The 19,576-nt window shown below is 49.9% G+C and overlaps 1 protein-coding gene across 2 annotated transcripts in view; it reads right to left on the bottom strand.

Moving 5' to 3' along the window:
* Positions 1-8,374: 8,374 nt before the first annotated feature.
* Exoc3l2 (exocyst complex component 3 like 2) overlaps positions 8,375-19,576 on the bottom strand; it is a 36,779-nt gene continuing 25,577 nt past the window's right edge. For both annotated transcript variants that reach the window (XM_029480140.2, XM_029480141.2), the window contains exons 9-12: positions 17,497-17,619; positions 16,909-17,064; positions 14,919-15,040; positions 8,375-11,205 (exon numbers count right to left, since the gene is read on the bottom strand). In XM_029480140.2, the coding sequence (XP_029336000.1) occupies positions 10,914-11,205; positions 14,919-15,040; positions 16,909-17,064; positions 17,497-17,619 (693 nt within the window). In that variant the 3' untranslated portion in view covers positions 8,375-10,913. The remainder of the gene's footprint in view (positions 11,206-14,918; positions 15,041-16,908; positions 17,065-17,496; positions 17,620-19,576) is intronic.

The raw sequence follows: 19,576 nt of genomic DNA on the forward strand, positions 1-19,576 counted from the left end.
GTTTGGTCCTCAGCTCAAAAAACAAAACAAAACCCAAAAAAATCCAACCAAGCCCTTCCCCTCCTCAAAAACAAAACATGTAACTGGTGCATGTCAGACAGTGGTGGCACACACCTCAGTCCCAGCACTAGCTGGGTGGAGGCAGGCAGATCTGAGCTTGAGGCCAGCTTGGTCTGTAGAGCAAGTTCCAGAACAGCCAGTGCTACCCAGAGAAATCCTGTCTCAGTTTTAAAAAAGAAAAAAAATTGTGTGTATGCACATGTGTGTGTATGTTTGCAGGTATGTTTGCCCAGTATGTGTGATGTATGCAGGTGTGCCTATATGTTCAGGTGTGTCCATGTGTGTGTATAAGCAAGTGTGCTTGCATGTGTGTAGAGCTTCCTGTGTATAAACAGGTGTGTCTGCCATGCATGCAGGTGTGCCTGTATTGTGGGCTCAGGTGTTCCTGGGTGTGCAGATGTGTCTGCAGATGTCAGGGGCTGTGCGTGTGCATGTAAGGGCCTGTATGTGACAGAGGTGATGGGCAAGGCTGTCCTCTCCCGAAGCTCTGCTGCGCCACTGGCACAAGGCCACCACAGACTGGACTTGTTGACCTTTGAGTTCCCTAGAAGAAGGGGGTATAAGGAGGCTGTGCCACCTCACCTGAGGGTCCAGCCACTCTTCACAAGCAGTTGTTTACAACTCTGCCCTAACTCCACCTGTGTCAGGGACTGGGTAAATGTACACAGGCCAAGAAAGGACAAAGAAAGGGCTGGTGAGATGGCTCAGTGGGTAAGAGCACCCGACTGCTCTTCCAAAGGTCCAGAGTTCAAATCCCAGCAACCACATGGTGGCTCACAACCATCCGTAACGAGATCTGGCGCCCTCTTCTGGAGTGTCTGAAGACAGCTACAGCGTACTTACATATAATAAATAAATTAAAAAAAAAAAAAAAAAAGGACAAAGAGGGGGCTCCATGTACACAGCCACATGCAAGCCATCCCTACTGCGTGCATACCTTCCAGTAGGACTGCTCCCGCTCTTAACCCCACACTCTTGCTCCATAAAGTGTGGGACCTTGAAAGCCGTGGACCACGGCTGAGCTAAGGCTAGAAGCCATGGAGAGCCTGAAGGGACAGAAGGAGGTTTAGCTGCTCCAGGGCACCCAGGCCTGTCACTAGCAGCGGCCCCATCCCCATAGATATGTGACCATTAGTCATGTAAGGGAAATGCCCAAGCCCCTCCACACGAAAAGGTTGTGACCTGTGGTCAAGTAGGCGCAAGACAGATCTCCATTTTTAAGAAGGTTCCTAAAGGCCTGGAGGATGTAGCCAATAAGCTTTCCTGCCCAGACACTCCTCCCTGTAAAAGGCCCACCCTGAGAAGTGGGGTGTGGTTTTACACATCCACTTTCTGCCATGACAATATATGCCTCAACAGTCCTCCTGCCTCAGCATTCCAAGTGCTGGATTGATTATAGGTGTGACCCATCCCTCCGGGAGATAGTCAAAACCCAGGGTACTCGGTTGGTCAAGAACAAAAGTGAGGGTCCTGAGAAAATAGTTCAGTGGCTCACAGCTCTTGCTTTGGACATAGGTGAAGCTGCGGTCCAATCCCCAATGCACAAGAACAAAGGCAGGCACAGCTGCGCATGCCTGGAACCCAAATTGGGGGTGACAGAGACAGGAAGATCCTGAGAGCTTGCTGGCCAGCCAGCCTAGCAGGAAAGGCAAGTGTCCAATTCAGTGGGACCCCATCTCAAAGCAGCAAGGCAGTGCAGGGTAACAGAAGAGGACACTCAGCAGCCAGCCCTGACATCCGCATGCACACACGCACATACAGAGGTTAAGGCTGGACAGGGTCTCCATCGAGGACCTGCGTGGATCCAGGCCACAGGCAGAATCCCTTATCGGTGCAGGAATGTAGCTGGGGCTAGAGGCTAGGGGTAGTACTAGGTGGGGACAGGGGTGGGGTTGAGAGCCCAAACCCTCCCACTTCTATCCCTTCTGCTCAAAATGCTTGCCAACTTCCTCTGGTACTTGGAGATCTTCTATCAGAGGCCCCGAGGTAGCCCCATCTATGGAGGTGGCAGCCCCATGCCAATCTCCTGCGTGGGCACAGTGTCTCTGAGTTGATCTTCCTTGGGTGGCTTCAGTGACCCAGCATGCCTCGCTTGCACAGTGAACACAGCAAGCACCCTAGGCATGTCTGTAGATTCCAGGGTGTGATTAAGCCAGTACCAGGTGGTATTAAAGTTCCCAGCTATCTGGGCTGCTCCCTGGCTCTCTGCTGCCCTCTGTTGGAAATCCCGAGAAGACACACTGTTGTTGCCGGTAGGAAAATCAGTTTACCTTGAGCCTAGTTCTGACCCTTCAGAGTCTCTGGCTCCATTTTTTCAAAAATTACTTACCCAGGGTGGGGACAGTACTGCCACCTGGAGCTTGTGGATGATCTAAAATTTTATTGGAATATTTTTTTGGAGGGGGCGAGGGCAGGGTCTCATGTATCCCAGGCTGGCCAGGAACTCCCTGGGGATAACCTTTAGATCCTTGTCATTTATGCCTGTTTTCTGGGATTATAGACCTGTGCTGTGCCACCACAAGTCTTGGTTTGTTTTATTTTTATTACATCATATATATATATATATATATATATATACACACACACACATATACATCACATATCACATGCATACATAACTGTATATACTCTATTTACATGCATATATATATATATATATATATATATATATATATATTTTTTTTTTTTTTTTTTTTTTTGGTTTTTCGAGGCAGGGTTTCTCTGTGTAGCCTTGGCTGTCCTGGAACTCAGTCTGTAGACCAGGCTGGCCTTGAACTCAGAAATCCGCCTGCCTCTGCCTCCCAATTGCTGGGATTAAAGGTGTGCGACACCACACCCAGCCTGGTTTTTGTTTGTTTGTTTTGTTTTGTTTTTCTGAGACAGGGTTTCTCTGTTTAGCCCTGGCTATCCTGGAACTCGCTATGTAGACCATGCTAGCATGGAACTTAGAGATTCGCCTGCCTTTTCCTCCTGAGTGCTGGGTTTAGAGGTGGCGCAACCATACCCAGCCTTATTTTAGTTTTTAAATTATTCTCTGTTTGGTGTTTTGCCAGTAAGTGTGTGTGTGTGCGTGCGCGTGTTCCACATGCATGCCTGATGCCTGAGGAGACCAGAAAAGGATATCAGATCCCCTGAGACTGGAGTTACAGAGGTTGTGAACGTCTATGGTCATGGTGGGCCTCAAACCAGTGTCCTCTGGAAGAGCAGCGGGTGCTCTTAATTGCTGAGTCGTCTCTCCAGCCCCAGGAGGATACATTGTCTTTTAAAATCATTGTACTGAGTGCACTGAGAGCAGCAGCTGGAGACAACTACACAACTAACTGCCTGTTTTTTAAAAAGATTAGTGTGTGTGTTTGTGTCTATGTATGTATCCTGTTTGTGTATGTGCTATTGTCTCTGTGTCTGTGTGTATGTATGTGTTTGTGTGTGCATGTATATGTGTGTGCTTGTGTGTTGCTCTATGTATGTGTGTGTTTGTGCATATATGTGTGTTTATGTGTGTGTGTGTGTAGATATGTGTGTGAGTGTGTGTGTATAGTGTGTCTGTGTGGTGTGTGCGAGTGTGTGTGTGTGTGTGTGTGTGTGTGTGATTGTGTCTGTGTATGTACTCTTCTTGTGCCACAGTGCCTGGACAGAGAGCAGAAGGCAACCTTGGGTGTTCTTGATTTCTACCTTGTTTTCCACAGGGCCTCTAGTTCACTGCTGCGGCCATCAGGTTAGCTGAGCCAAAAGTCTCTGGGGATTCTCAGGTCTCACCAACGCAGTACTCCTCATGGATGCAGATGCCCTGGGCCTGACTTTATGTGGGTTCCTGGGAGGAGTCAAACTCAGATCCTCATGCTTATGATTCACCCCCTAGGGCCCTTGGTTCTGACCTTCTAGGCGCTCCATCTGTGACTGATCAGAGATGACCCACAAGGACATAGCAGTGACTCACAGAGAGCAGGGGAACCTCAGGACATGGAGGCCACAGTCTCCGTTCTCTGGCTCGGGGCCTCCCTCAAGCACATCTCCCTCTTGACCCTGCCTCAACCCCTGAGCGCCGGGTAACAGGCCTGGGTTTCTCAGTAAATAATCAATTTTGTATAAAAGAGATTAAGTAATTCGAAGATTGAAGATGGTTTGTGTTTCTTCACTGGGTTGCCATGTCTTGGGCTCCCCCATTCCCATCTGGTAGCTCTTCCTCCTGCCCTAGGCCTTCCTGTGGCATTCCACAGGCTGTAGCTGCGGATATGTTCCCGAACCTTTGGTATGTCTGAATATCCTATTTTGTCTCCTGCTTTAATTGGGTTATCGAGATGGTTCTCTAAGTAAAGGTACCTGCCAGCACTCGGGCCTGAGTTGGGCCCTCGGGTCCCACATGGCAGAAGCTGAGAACCAACTCTTGCTCTCTGACCTTTGCTCTACATGTGCACGCATGCATGCACACACGCAAATAAACAAACAAAAAAATGTAACACAAATATTTAAAGGGCAAACTTGGAAGACCTAGAGACAGAAAAAAAAAAAAAAAAAAAAGCAAGCCTTGGCTCTACCTACTCTCTATAAGATTGCAATATCATGAAGTATTTTCTCTTACCAGAGCGGAAATCAAAACCAAGAGGATATTTCAAAACACCGCAAGTATTTGGGAAGTAAACAGCCCAGAGGTCAAAAAGGAAGTTTAAAAAAAAATTATATAAAACTAAATGAGAAAGAAAATAGGAAGGGGGGGGCACGGGGTGAGATGGCTCAGTGGGGGAGAGGGCTTGCTGGAGGGGGGGTGAGACAGCTTGGTGGGGTGGGAGGTGTGAGATGGTTTGGTGGAGGGTGTGGTGGAGGGGTTGGAGGAGGGGTTGAGATGACTTGAGTGGGGGAGGGGGAGTTGGGAAGGGTAGATGGGACTGGGAGACCATTTGTGGGGGTGAGGAGGGGGGCTGAGACAGCAGGGGAAGGGGGTGAGACCGGCTTGGTGGGGGCAGCATGTTGAGAGGCTTGGTGGGTAAAGCACAGCCAGACTTGATGCTGAGGGTTTGATGCCTGAGACCCACGTGATGAAGAGACCTGGCCACAGGAAATCATCTCTGACCGCAGCCTATAGAGAATGAATAAGTAAGTGAAACACAAAACAGAGCCAAAGCCAGGCATTGAAGTTCATGCTTATGATCCCCACACTTGGAAGGTTCGAGGCCAGCCTCAACTGGGTATGGCTCATCAAAGTCCTCAATCCAGGCATACTCCAAGCTGAGAGGTGGACTAGTCCTCCTTCCAACTGTGTGCTGTAGGGCTCAGGGAGTGTCGTTAGGGTTCTGTGGGCTTAAACAGTGACATACCCACCCCCACCCCCTCATATAGGAAGTTGGGGAATACTCTAGTTCAAAACATGAAGGCTGGGGCTGGAAAGATGACTCAACAGTTAAGAGCACTGACTGCTCTTCCAGAGGTCCTGAGTTCAAGTCCCAGAAACCACATAGTGGCTATCAACCATCAGTAATGGGATCGGATGCCCTCTTCTGGTGTGTCTTTTTTTTTTTTTTTAAGATTTATTTATTATTATACATAAGTACACTGTAGCTGTCTTCAGACTTGCCAGAAGAGGGTGTCAGATCTCATGACGGGTGGTTGTGAGCCACTATGTGGTTTCTGGGATTTGAATTCTGTACCTTCGGAAGAAGCAGTCAGTGCTCTTACCCACTGAGCCATCTCGCCAGCCCCCCTGGTGTGTCTTTAGATAATGGCAGTGTATTCACATATATAACAACAGAAACAAACAAACAAACAAAAAGCCAAACCAAACCAACAACAACAAAAACCAAAAAACAAAACAAAAAAAGCCCCAGGAAGTCCACTTCCGATTTTGTGGGGAAAAGTGTTTATTTGTTTGTTTATTTAGCGCAAGTGATGTGTTTATTAAAAGATAAAGAGAGCCGGGTGTGGTGGCACACGCCTTTAATCCCAGCACTCCGGAGGCAGAGGCAGGCGGATTTCTGAGTTCGAGGCCAGCCTGGTCTACAAAGTGAGTTCCAGGACAGCCAGGGCTATACAGAGCAACCCTGTCTCGAAAAACCAAGAAAGGAAGAAAGAAAGAAAGAAAGAAAGAAAGAAAGAAAGAAAGAAAGAAAGAAAGAAAGAAAGAAAGAAAGAAAGAAAGAGAGAGAAAAGGAGGGGATATGTTCAATGGATGTGTGGTGAGGTATGGGGGAAGGTCTGTGGGCCCATGCTGAGGCATCCCTTCTCCCTGAGGGACCAGTCACACAAGTATACCAGTATAGTATAGAACAGAGTTCACTCAGGGCATGGGGAGGGGGGTTAAGAGAGTAGTACTGAGGCAGAGAGAAGGAGAGAGTAGAGAAATCCGGCCATGACCCCGAGGAGTTAAGGGGAAAGGAGTGGGAAAGGGGTGAGGGGACAGAGTGAGAGCAAGAGGGGAAGAGCAAGAGGGAACAAGAGAGGGAGGAGGGGGCAAGCAGCCCCTTTTATAGTGGGTCAGGCCTATCTGGCTGTTGCCAGGTAACTGTGGGGTGGAGTCCAGACAGAGTGCTAACAACAAGCACACAGTGGAAGTGTTTCTAAAATTCCTTCCTTGAGGGAATCATAAACCATGTCTAGCTTCTACCAAGGTCCCAGTGACGAGCTAAAGCACATTTTGCCAAAGTTCACCTGGAGAACAGAAATATTATTAGGCTTCCTTCCAGAGCAGGGGTGAGGGCTTACTGATGGCAGCTCTGTATAGATGGGGCCCCAGCCCCTAGCCCTTTCCAGCCATGTCCTTCTCTGAGGCCACGTGCACTTAGGAGAGAATTGTATACAACTGGCTGGGAGGGGCTGCTGGCCACTCAGGAGAGGGTCCCAGTACCTTTCTTTTGCAAGGGGAGGCCAAGGGCCAACTACCCCAGCTGTGGTGATGCGTTGTCTGCCCTGCCTGGCTATGGAAGTAGTTCTTGTTAGATGCAAAACCAGCCGGGCGTGGTGGCACACGCCTTTAATCCTAGCACTCGGGAGGCAGAGGCAGGCGGATTTCTTTTTTTTTTTTAAGATTTATTTATTTATTATATGTAAGTACACTGTAGCTGTCTTCAGACACTCCAGAAGAGGGCGCCAGATCTCGTTACGGATGGTTGTGAGCCACCATGTGGTTGCTGGGATTTGAACTCTGGACCTTCGGAAGAGCAGTCGGGTGCTCTTACCCACTGAGCCATCTCACCAGCCCGGCAGGCGGATTTCTGAGTTCAAGGCCAGCCTGGTCTACAAAGTGAGCTCCAGGACAGCCAGAGCTATAAAGAGAAACCCTGTCTCGAAAAACCAAAAAAAAAAAAAAAAAAGTACAAAACCTGGTAAGTGAATCCTGAGGACCAAATTCAGGTTGTAAGTGGAGGCAGCAAGTGCCTTGGCCAGGCCCTGGTCTCCAGTCTTTACACACTTACGTAATATTCTCTTTAGGGCCACTTCAGACCCTCACCGGACCATTTGCCTGTTGGTGATCTGTGATTCCCTCCAACAACCCTGTTAACCTAAGTGCTCTACCACAGAGTCACTCCCTCGGCCCTTCCCTGGGAGATCTGAGGTGTAGTCATGGAACGACAGCCTGGACTGCTGGCCTTCAACTCCGGAGCATCTCAGCCTCTGGCACAACAGTACATCTGACCTCAGCTGTCTGGATCCTGGCTCCAGTTTGTTGACAGAGTGAATGATTGTGACCCAAAACTCAGTGAGAGAGGAAGGCTGAGAGGTCAACGTCTTCCCTCTTCCATTTAGTTTGACAGCTGTACACAGAGCCAAAACCCACTCTGTGTCCAGCTTCTGCAGTTCAATTCTCTTGGTGTGATATTCCCAAGGCTAATGTGAATTGCATCAGGAACTGATCTCTCTCCCAGTCTCTTCAATGATCTACTTATTATTTAACAGTTTTTGTTGTGGTTCTTTCGAAGGGTTTCTCTGTGTAGCCCTGGCTGTCCTGGAACTCACTCTGTAGACCAGGCTGGCCTCGAACTCAGAAATCGCCTGCCTTTGCTTCCCAAGTGCTGGAATTAAAGGTGTGTGCTACCACTGCCCAGTAGTCGTTTCAAAATTTTAAGTTAGATTTATTCACTTCATTTTATGTGTTTGGCCAGCAAGTACACATGTTCACCCCATTCATGCCTGGTGTCTGAGGAGGTTTGAAAGTGGTGTCAGTCTCTGGAACTGGAGTTACTGGCAGTTTTGACCCACCACCTGGGTGCTGGGCACCAAACCCAGGTCCTCTGGAAGAGCAACAACTGCCAAGTCATCTTTCCAGACAATTAAAAACAATGGTTTATTTATTTTTACTTTATGTACATTAGTATTTTGTCTGTATGTGTGAGGAGTAACAGAGATGCCCAGTGTAGGTGCTGGGGACTGAGCTCTGACCCCGTTTACAAGTCTCCCTTCTGTTTTGAGAAAGGGTCTAGCTTCGTAGCCCAGGCTAGTTTAGAACTCACTATGCAGATCAGGTTGGCTCCCAACTCACAATCCTGCTGAAACACCCCAAGTTGGATATCTAGACATGTGCTGCTAAGCTCACCACTGGTTTGTCATCTCCCTTCGTTGACAAATGGCACTCCTTGGCACATTATTGCACCCATTTTGTTCACCTGTGTGTCAGCTACTGGACAACAAGGTGGTTTCAACTTTGACAGCAATGGTCTGGGTGCTATGCAAAGCTGTGCTTAGCAGACAGTGGTTGAAGAGTTCCAGGCTCGCCAAGACCACATAGAGAGCTGTCTCAAAAGGGGGAGAGATTCGTGTCCATAATCTCAGCACTTGGAAGCCTGAGGCAGGAGAGTTGAGAGTTAGACTCGCTTAGGCTACATAGCATAGACCACACTTTAGCTGGGTGTGGTGGTGTGCATCCTTAATACCCACTTGGAAGGCAGAGGCAGGTGGATCTCTGAATGTTCGAGGTCAGCCTAGTTAACAGAGAGTTCCAGAACAGCCAGGGCTACATAGACACTGTCTCAAAAAAAAAAAAAAAAATCATCTCCTGAGTCTTGGCTCACGAGAGAGGGGACTTACTTACTTGCCTACACAAACCCTACACAAGGTGTCTTGGCACACGCCAGTCATTCAAGCATTGTAAGAGGATCTAGGTCAAGTACATCCTCATCGATATAGAGAGTTCAAACCCAGCCTAGGCTACCTGAGACTCCAACTGAATAATAATAATAAATATGCTTGGTCTGGGAGACAGAGGTCTGACTGTAAATATATAAGACACAGAAGCCAGACATGGTGGTGCACGTCTTCAGTCCCAGCACTCAATAGGTGGAGGCAGCTGGATCTCGGAGTTCAAGGCCAGCCCGCTCTACATAGTAAGACCTTATCAAAAAAGAGCAGTGGGAGTCTACATTGCATTTGTTATTCCATTTTATTTAGCATGTGTGTGTAGATCAGAAGACTTCACCATGTGGGTCCTGCGACCAGGCTCAGTCTGCTAGGCTTGGTGGCAGGCACCTTTCCCCTGCCTGATCCCACACACTTTGTGGGGTGTGGTCTTGAGATGTAGTCCAGTCTAGTCTAACACTTCTGTTATTTTGCCTCAGCCCCTGACTGCTGGGACCACAGCCCTGCTGTCGCCAAGCCTGACAATCAAGCTGATTTTTGAATGACAGGGATAGCAAGTCAGAGAATGACAGAGCATGGCCACGCTGAGATTAAATACATGTGGAATTGTGCAAGTGCCCACAGTCAGTTGCCCTCACCTCTCCTCAGTGAAAGAGGTGTCACTTTCAGAAGGTCAAGGAAGGAGGAGGGACGTCCTCTGGGCAAAGAGAAGTTAAGTAACTTCCCAGGAACAGCAGGAAGCACAGCACAGAGACTGACACCTTCCCCTCTGCACACAGCCTAGAGGCAGGCTCAGAGTCTAGAGCCTAGGGCCGCCATGTTGTTACCAATGTCAAGACGTTGCGTGAGGTTCCAACCCCGGCCCCTGTGCTGACCCCTGGCTGCCTCCTCTTTCTGACTTCTGAAGGAAAAAATAAAATAAAACATAACCCGGGCCAGGAAGCATCCATCACGAGCTGTCCAGCTGAGGCCGGAGGGGCAGAGGTCAGCAGGGAGGTGACCTCAAGGACTCTGTGGGGATTTGGATCCGGCTGGGCTCCGGCTTGAGAGGCTGGAAATTTTCCCACCCTGAGATTTTCCTGCATCAATCCAGGAGGGCGCCCTGGATGCTGCCAGCCCAACCCCCCAGCTCCTTCCTCTCCCGGCAAGGTTTCCCCCCACTCGCTAAGCACGGGTTGGGAGGGCTATGCCAAGCGGACCTAGAAGAACATCAGACACCGGGCTGGATAAAATAGCGTTATCTGGCTCAGGACAGACAAGTGAAGGCCTCAGAACCGCAGCTCAAGGACTCGGTATCAACGGCAACTGAGGAGTATCTGGTCATTTGTGGCTTCCCTAGGAGTTGGACCCCAGCCCTGGTGGCCTTGGGTGTGTGCAAGAGAGCTTGGCCCTGGGCCCTGTTTTCCCGCCGCTGCACTTGGGCCTCAGCCCTTCCTAGTGTTAAATAGAAACCTCTTTATTCTAAGTATCTACCATTCCTTAATACGTTGGATTGGGGCCAGACCTTGAGGTGAGGGGAAAGGAGGTGGGGCTAGGATATTTCTGTAAAACCTTCCAGAAGGCTCCCCGCCATGCCATGCTGGGATACAAGGGAGGAGGGGGCAGGGAAATGACCCTGGCAGCCTTAGGGAACTCTTTGCTCGTTCTGGCCTCAGTTTCCCTTCTGGAGGGGATGTTGTTCCGGGCTGGGTGGGATATCTAAGGAACCTCCTATCCCAGAAGTCGGTGTCTCAGGCAGGGAGTCACGTGGAAGGGAGGAGGGTGTATCAGCAGCAACATGGGCACCGGGTGCCTCAGCGATCGGCTCGGGCTCTAACTGGTGATGGAGAATGAGGCCGCAGGGGCAGACAAGCCAGATTGGGCCTGGCCAGCCGGGACACTGGGAGGCGTCCCAAGAGGAGAGGGAGGCCAAGACAGAAAGATGTGCGGGGCACAGGGATGTCGGCAAAGAAGGCACGGTCCCGAGAGGGTGATAGGGCACCACCTTCAGATAGTTCCAGGTCCCGGGCCACCGCCAGGATCTCCTGACGGGCAGCTGTGTTTCGAAGACCTCTGATGTCAAGGAGGGCTGCCACATGCTTCCGCCTGTTGGGAGAGGACAGAAAGACAAAGGCCTATGAGGATCCTGGGACCCAGACAGGTACCCAGCCCATCAGTGTATCCTGCTTGAACTCTGGAACTCTTTGTCTCATTTCCTGGTGTCATCTTGTCCCAATCTCTTGCAGACATTTCCAAATTTTCCATGTAGAATCGTCCAGAACTCTTACCTCCAAGCTCAGTAATAAAAAGCTTTTTGTTCAGTGTCTCTAATCCTCATTAACTTAACTTTCAATCTTCATCCTAACCTACCTCAGCAGTCTCCTTTAATAGGACATTTACAGTAATGGAGACTGAAGCAAGGATCTCACATGTAAGAGGTTCTAGGCAGGGCTCTACCACTGAGCCACGCCCCCAGCCCCTCACTGGGGGATTCTAGGCAGGGGCTCCACCACTGAACCACGCCCCCAGCCCCTCACTGGGGGACTCTAGGCAGGGGCTCTACCACTGAGCCACGCCCCCAGCCCCTCACTGGGGATTCTAGGCAGGGACTCCACCACTGAGCCACGCCCCCAGCCCTGATGGGGATTCTAAGCAGGGATCTACCACTAAACCTTATCTCTAGTCCCCCCACCTCTTTGTTTTTGTTTTTTCCAGACAGGGTTTCTCTGTATAGCCCTGGCTGTCCTGGAACTCACTTTGTAGACCAGGCTGGCCTCGAACTCAGAAATCCACCTGCCTCTGCCTCCCAAGTGCTGGGGTTAAAGGTGTGCGCCACCATGCCCAGCTTCTAGCCCCCCCTTTTTTTTAAGTTTTTTTTTTTTTAAGATTTATTTATTTATTATATGTAAGTACACTGTAGCTGTCTTCAGACACTCCAGAAGAGGGCGCCAGATCTCGTTACGGATGGTTGTGAGCCACCATGTGGTTGCTGGGATTTGAACTCTGGACCTTCGGAAAAGCAGTCGGGTGCTCTTACCCACTGAGCCATCTCACCAGCCCCCCTAGCCCCCCTTTTTAAGTTTTATTTTCAGATAGTGTCTCACTAAATCATCCAGGCTTTCCTTGAGCTTCTGATTCTCTGAGTCTCCTGAGTAGGTAGATTTACACACTCGAGTTGCCACTTCCTAAATCCGGAAGTTATGCTCACACTTGGCAGATGCCACAGCTAGCCCTTAGTTCCCTCATCCCTTTCCTCCCAATGGCCTCACTCAGCCTCAGAGTGTAGCCCCACTAAATCCTAACCCCCTCTTTCTGCAGGTCTGGTTTGGAAGCTTCCCCACCACTGACATCCAGACCTCACTGTCTCTTCATTTAGATCATTCTAGATCATTCTTGAGCTTTCAGCCTCTAGGATACTCACTCCACTCCTAACACAGTCTGCAAATGGGGGCACCTCTGAAGATTCCACGCTACAATTCACTGTCTAATCATCTTTGTGCTCGAAAGCACCTCTGCTCCACAAGCCCTTATCCTAAGCCCCAGCTACTAGAAGTTTCCCCTGCACTACCATCTCAACTCCACATCCCTGACACACAACAAACCTCCACAGCTGGTGTGATAGATCACACCTGGGATCCCAGCCCTGAGGTAGCAGGCTGGCCCCATACTGGAAGACAACCCAGGCTGCCTCACCAGGTACTCGCTGCCAAGCCTGAAAGCCCAAGTTCAATCCTCAAGACCTACACAGTTGGAGGAGAGAACTGACCTCTTGCAAAGTGTCCTCTGTCCCCCGCCATGTGTGTACTGTGTGGAGCATGCTCCTCCCTCCCCAAATAAGAATAAAGATGTCAGGCATGGTGGCACATGCTTTTAATTCCAGCACTCAGGAAGCAGAGGCAAGTAAATCTCTGCAAGTTCAAGACCAGCCTGGTCAGTCGGGCAGTGGTGGCACACGCCTTTAATCTCAGTACTTGGAAGGCAGAGGCAGGAAGATTTCTGAGTTTGAGGCCAGCCTGGTCTACAGAGTGACTTATTGGACAGCCAGGGCTACACAGAGAAACCCTGTCTTGAAAAACAAAAAAAGGGGCTGGAGAGATGGCTCAGAGGTTAAGAGCACTGCCTGCTCTTCCAAAGGTCCTGAGTTCAATTCCCAGCAACCACATGGTGGCTCACACCATCTGTAATGGGATCTGATGCCCTCTTCTGGTGTGTCTGAAGACAACTACAGTGTACTTATATAAATAAATCCTAAAAAACAAACAAACAAAAAACAAAAGAAGAAAAAAACCCAACCTGGTCTACAGAGAAACCTTTTCTTGGAAAAATAAAATAAAATAAACACAGCCAACTCTAAGAAGAGCTTAGCATTTACTGGACCATTTCGCTGTGCCTGAACTCTGACTCAGCTTCAGAAATCCCCTGAGGATGCTGGGAACCCTTGAGATCGCATACATCTCCAGGACAGAATCCTCTCCCTTGACTCCAAGCCTTCAAACCTGAAACTCAGCCCTCCTCCCACCATGCTCCTGTGGAGACTAGCTGCCCCTGCCCACCACAGTGCCAGGAAGCCACTCCTCCCATTGCTACTTCATTAGACCACTGTCTGTCACTCACAGGTGACAATGTCCTGTTCTGGATTTGAAATCAGGGGTCTGCTGGTCTGCGTTCAAATCCCAGACTCTTGTCACTTGACAACTGTGAGACCATGCATTATACAGGTAAGTTATTTTGCATTTCTAAAAACAAAAACAAAACAAAACAAAACAACCAAAACTAAAACACCACCATCAAAAAACATACTTTTGCCCTTTCTTTCTTTCTTTCTTTCTTTCTTTCTTTCTTTCTTTCTTTCTTTCTTTCTTTCTTTTTCTTTCTCTCTCTCTTCTTTTTTTCAAGACAGGGTTTCTCTGTGTAGCCCTGGCTGTCCTGGAACTCACTTTGTAGACCAGGCTGGGCTCAGAACTCAGAAATCCGCCTGCCTCTGCCTCCCAAGTGCTGGGATTAAAGGTGTGTGCCACCACTGCCTGGCACTTTTACCATTTCTACAATCCCCCTGTGGTGCTGTACATGGAACTCAGCATCTTGTGTATGCTAGGTGATTGATCTACCACTGAGCCATCCAGCCCTTCCTTGAGGGTTCTAGGAAGGTGCTAACTATTATTCACATCACCAGCTATCATTAAGTTTTATCAAAGTCAGTCTTCCCTCCCTCCCTCTTCCTCTCTCTCTCTCTCTCTCTGCTCTCTATGCAGCCCTGGCTGTCCTGGAACTCATAAATCCACCTCACCCCTACCTCCAGAGTGCTGGGATTAAAGGCATGTGCCACCACACCCTGGCTGGACTGCAGCTTTTACTGTTAAACTGTCCTAGATAATGATGAAGGTGTAATTCCCACAGCCAGCTCACAATTAGGGTATTACCATCCGTGGGCAGCAAACAAGGAAGGTCTGGTCAAAAGGAAGTGGCCCACCTAGATTTGGACGTGCCTGCTACTGTCCCTTGAGTGTGCGCCCACATGCCCGTGTGTGTCCCCCGTGTCCCCGGCGGTTCCCTGCAGGGCCAGCCCTTCCTGCCGCCGGGCGGCCTGCGCCCCCCTTGCCCCGGGCTTCCTGTGACCACTTGTTTGTTTGCGAGCCCTGGTGGCGGTGGCGGCGGCGGCGGCGGCGGCGGCGGTAGCAGAAGGAGGGAAATCGTATTAAGAATGCCCTGGTCCCAGCAGGAAACAGCCGTCAGACACGCTCTGCAGCCACCCTGCCTTGGCGCGGGCTAGGAAATGCTGGGATGGATGCCAAAGAGACCCGGGGCTGGCTGCACCTCACCTGATGTCTGGGTAGTCCCGCACCAGCACCCCGACCTCCACCTGGATGCTCGGAGTGTCCTCCAACTGCAGGATCTCTGCCAAGTGTGGCACCACTTGGTCAAGCCAATAAGCCTGGGACTCCTGTGGGAACAAGGGTTTCAGGGTCACCCAATGCAAGCCCCTTCTCCCCAGTACCCTTTCCATGCTGAGCCTTGCTCCTCTCTAGCTCTTTAGTCTTCCCCATGGGTAAGAGGGCTCAGAAGGCAGCCTGGCAGGGCATTAGCTACAAGCTTTGCTTATATGATGGAGAACCCCTTATATAATCTGTCCCCGAGTTTTTACAGATAACCCTAGATTGGGTAACAGGAATTAAAATCTGCCAGTTGTCTGGGCAGTGGCGCACGCCTTTAATCCCAGCACTGGGGAGGCAGAGGCAGGCAGATCTCTGTGAGTTCGAGGCCAACTTGGTCTACAGAGCCACGGGTCTTCCAAAACAAACAACAACAAAAAATCTAACCAATTCCATCCAGGTTTGGTAGCAAATACCCATCATCCCAGCATGGGTGAGGTGGAGGCAGGGGAATCTGGAGTTCAGCCATCTTCAACCATAAGGAATTTAAGGCCAGTCTCGGGTGTGTGAGACATAACTTCAAAACCCAAAACTAAACAAACTTTAAAAACACCCACACTAGGGAGGCAGAGGCAGGGGCATTTGAGGCTGGCTACATAGTCAAGAAACAAGAGCTAGGGCACAGACACTTGATGGGGAAGGGAAGTGTAAGATAGAGTTATTCCAGGTGGGACTGAGGGCCAGCATCTGCAAGGCTCTCAGTTCTGTCTTCTGCTTTGCCACCAAAATGCGGTGGAGTGTCATCATTCAGAAAGCATGGCTAAAACGTCCAGAGGACCACAAAAATTATCTTGAAAGTGTTTCAGTAAGTGAAACTATAAATTCCCAAGGACACACAGGCTATGAATCCCTAGAGCAGCTCGTGAGTTCATGGGCCACCCTTCCTGCCCATGACAACTGGACCAAAAGATTTGGGGCTACAAATTCTTGGATTTGGTGATATTTGGATTCAGGAAATTGTTTGTTTGTTTGTTTTTGAGACAAGGTCTCACTGCATAGCTCTGACTGGCCTGGACCTCAATATGTGTAGACCAGGTTGGCCTCTAAATCATGACCTTCCTGCCTCATCCCTCCCAGTGCTGTGATTACAGGATTACCATATCTGGAATATTATTTTTTCTTTAAAAATACTTTAGGGCTGGAGAGATGGCTCAGATGTTAAGAGCAATGACTGCTCTTCCAGAGGTCCTGAGTTCAATTCTCAGCAACCACATGGTGGCTTACAACCATCTGTAATGAAATCTGATGCCCTCTTCTGGTGTGTCTGAAGACAGCTATAGTGTACTCATATACATAAAATAAATACGTAATTCTTTAAAAAGAAATACTTTAGCTGGGCAATCCCTTCAATCCTTCAATCCTGGCAAACCTTCAATCCCAGCACTCGGGAGGCAGAGTTAGGTGAGTTTAAGGCAAATTTGGTCTACATAGCAAATTCCAGGGCAGTCAGGAGTGCATAGGGAGACCATCTCAAAAACAAAACAAGACTCGTTTTAAATGTTCTCTCTGCACCATGTGTATGAATGCCTGGAGCCCAAGAAGCCAGAATACAGTGTTGGATGAATTAAGTACGGTTTTGAGCTGCCATGTGGGGGCTGCAAATCGAACCAGAGTTCTCTGCAAGAGTAACCAGGGCTCTCCAACGCCCCGTCCCCGCCCTTTTTTTCCGGTTTTCTTGGTCTTGAAATTCGCAATCCTTCTGCCTCAGCATCCCTAGCATCCCTAGTACTGGGTGGCGGCAGGTGTGCATCATCACGAACCCAGCTTCCCTGTCCTGCTTTGGAAGCCAAGCTGACCCCCACTCCGGACAGCCCTACCTCCAGCTCTTACCTGTCTCCCTTCCCCGGGTTTGTCCAGCCCAGCCCAGCCTGGCACTCACCAGCCGCCGAAACAACCGCTGCAGCTGCGCCGCGTCCTCGCGGAGCCTCCCCGCCACACGGCTGCGGGTCCTCGCAGAGCGACAGCGCAGGCGCCCGCGGAGCAGTGGCCGCACGTACTCCACCAGCGCCCGTCGGTGCAGCTCAGCCACCAGAACCTGGGGACGGTGAGAGACCGGGACACGCTCTAGACCGCTCCCACCCCGTAGGCTTTCGGGAGGACCCCTGTTTCAAGCTCTGCCCACGCAGGCCGAACACTCCTGACACACGTGGGAACCCCCTGCTCCTCACGGAGTGCCCCGCTCCTTTAAAGTCAGACTCTCTACGGATCCCCTCATCCTAACAGATTCTTAATCGGATCCCACACACACCACTTTCCCTAAGGTGTGCCACACCCCAGGCTTTCCCAAAATCTTCCCTACAGAGGCTCCAACCTGAACCTGCACCCCGGTTTCTAGGACCATGCCTCCCTCTGCAGGCCCCAGATGAGGAGCCACCTATGTGCTTCCAGAAAAGCGGCTCCTCACTTGGTAGGGTCTCCCCCAGGACAATAGCTCTCTGAGCATCTCTGTCCCCTCCCATCTGATCACCTGGTACGGTTCATCCTGCATTCTGCGCAGGGCCAGGGCCTGGGCGCCTAGTGTGCCCACGATGCCATCCAGAGCTTCGGAACTGCTCAGCCACTTCCTGCGCATCAGCTTGTTGAAGTGAGGCTGGTAGGACAGTGCGGAAGGGAGGGTTTCAACCTCCTCCCTCCACCCTCCCACACTTCTCTTAGGAAAATCTCCCCCACCTATCCCTTTTGATGCTGGCAGTACAGGCTGGCCTTGAACTCTTGATCGCCTTGCCTCCTTCTCCCAAATCCTGGGATTACAGGTGTGTGGCACTTTAAACTCTTCCCAAAGGAAAACAAAGGCCCCACGATGATGATGGTGATGGTTGAGGACTTAGCTCCCCAACTGCTGGGATTTACGTACTGTCAGGGCACATTCACAGTAGTGGCGGTGGCACATGCCTTTAATCCCAGCATTTAGGAGGCAGAGGCAGAGGCAGGCAGATTTCTGAGTTCGAGGCCAGCCTGGTCTACAGAGTGAGTTCCAGGACAGCCAGGGCTACATAGAGAAACCCTGTCTCAAAAAACCAAAAACAAAAACAAAAACAATTGGCTTCCTGAAGGGGGAGATCCACAGTTCAGGAATGAGGATGTTAGCTGGCGATGGTGTAGAGTTCTGATAGCCATGAGCTTGTGAGAACTGGGTCAGAGGTCAATGTGTCCTCAGAGACCATTAGCATCATGTTCCAGGGCTTAGGGCAAAATGAAAACTAGAGACCCATTGCTGGGTGGTGGCACACCCCCCTTTAATCCTGGCACTCACACAGGCATGGTGACTTTAATCCCAGTACTCGGGATGCAGAAGCAGGCATGATCTCTGTGAGTTCAAGGCCAGCCTGGTCTAGTTAAGGAGTCTCAGACATAGTGAAACCCTATTTAAAGGCAACAAAAACTGGGAACCCTCCTTCAAAAACTACTAGGACTTTCATAACTTTGTTGAGTGTCTTCATCATCATCATCTTCATCATCATTTTGGTTTTCTCTGTGTAGCCCTTGCTGTCCCAAAGTCTGTCTGTAGTCCAGGTTGGCCTCAAACTCCGAGATCCAAGCGCTGAGATTAAAGGTGTGTACTAAACACACTCTGCTTGATTATTACCATTATAAATTCAATCTCTCCATCACTGAGTCAAAGTGGCAACTTCTAGTTTGTTTGGAAAGTCAGTTATGTCAGATGATGTTTTGCTGGGAGACACAGGTGAAAGGATGTCTTGCTAAAGCAGACAGGTGAAAGACTGTTTTCCTGAAGCAGACACAGATGGAGGGATGTTTTTCTATAGTGGGCACACAAAGGGACCTGTGATGAAGTTGTATAGCTATGACCCCACAGACAGTGGGAGATGAGCACTGAGCCTTGGTTTGCTTGGCTCTGCCTTGTTATCCTTCGTGAATGACACGCATGGATTGGCTTGCCTTGCATAATGTTGTTGAGCTCATCTTGTGGTAATGCAGCCATTGGGAGAAACTTCTCACGAAGTTCCTGAGGCAGCTTGCCACGCCCACAACCTCACCCTGGATCAGTTGGTGAGCCTGGCAGTTTCTTCAGGATTGAACTGCATCTGACTGTTGGTTCGTGCCTGGTGTCTGCCTGCCTCGAGGACTGGACTGCAGCTGCTGAGCTGTATTTGGTGTTTGCTTTGTTAACAAAGAAGATCGAGCTCTCCTCCAGAGAACTATTGCTGAGCAGGTCCACTTCCCCCATAGCCTAATAACTTTCCTCTTCCACTGCCTCCGCTGGGTGGTGGGCTAGAGGAGAGCTTGAACACTTATTAAAAGCAGGTTGCAAAAAAATTTATGCCTACACTGAGTGATATCCTAATCCTTAATTTTCAGAGCATCAGGTACCCCAGGCTAACTCCCAATTACACGTGACAACAAAGAATTAGGCCACGCCTCGCCTTTAATACACGTGTTCTGGGGAGCTGTGTGACCCCAAAATCCAGACTGTTGCATACCAGAGATTGGAGGGATGAGGCTGGCCGGGGGGTAGGACTGGAACAAACAAGGCCTCCTGAACTGTGAGGGGGGAGTCAGCTTCCCTTTGACAACACAGGGAACCC

This window comes from Mus caroli, unplaced genomic scaffold (assembly GCF_978045245.1).
Source record: "Mus caroli unplaced genomic scaffold, Mus_caroli_1 scaffold_8, whole genome shotgun sequence".
Taxonomy (NCBI): Eukaryota; Metazoa; Chordata; class Mammalia; order Rodentia; family Muridae; genus Mus; species Mus caroli.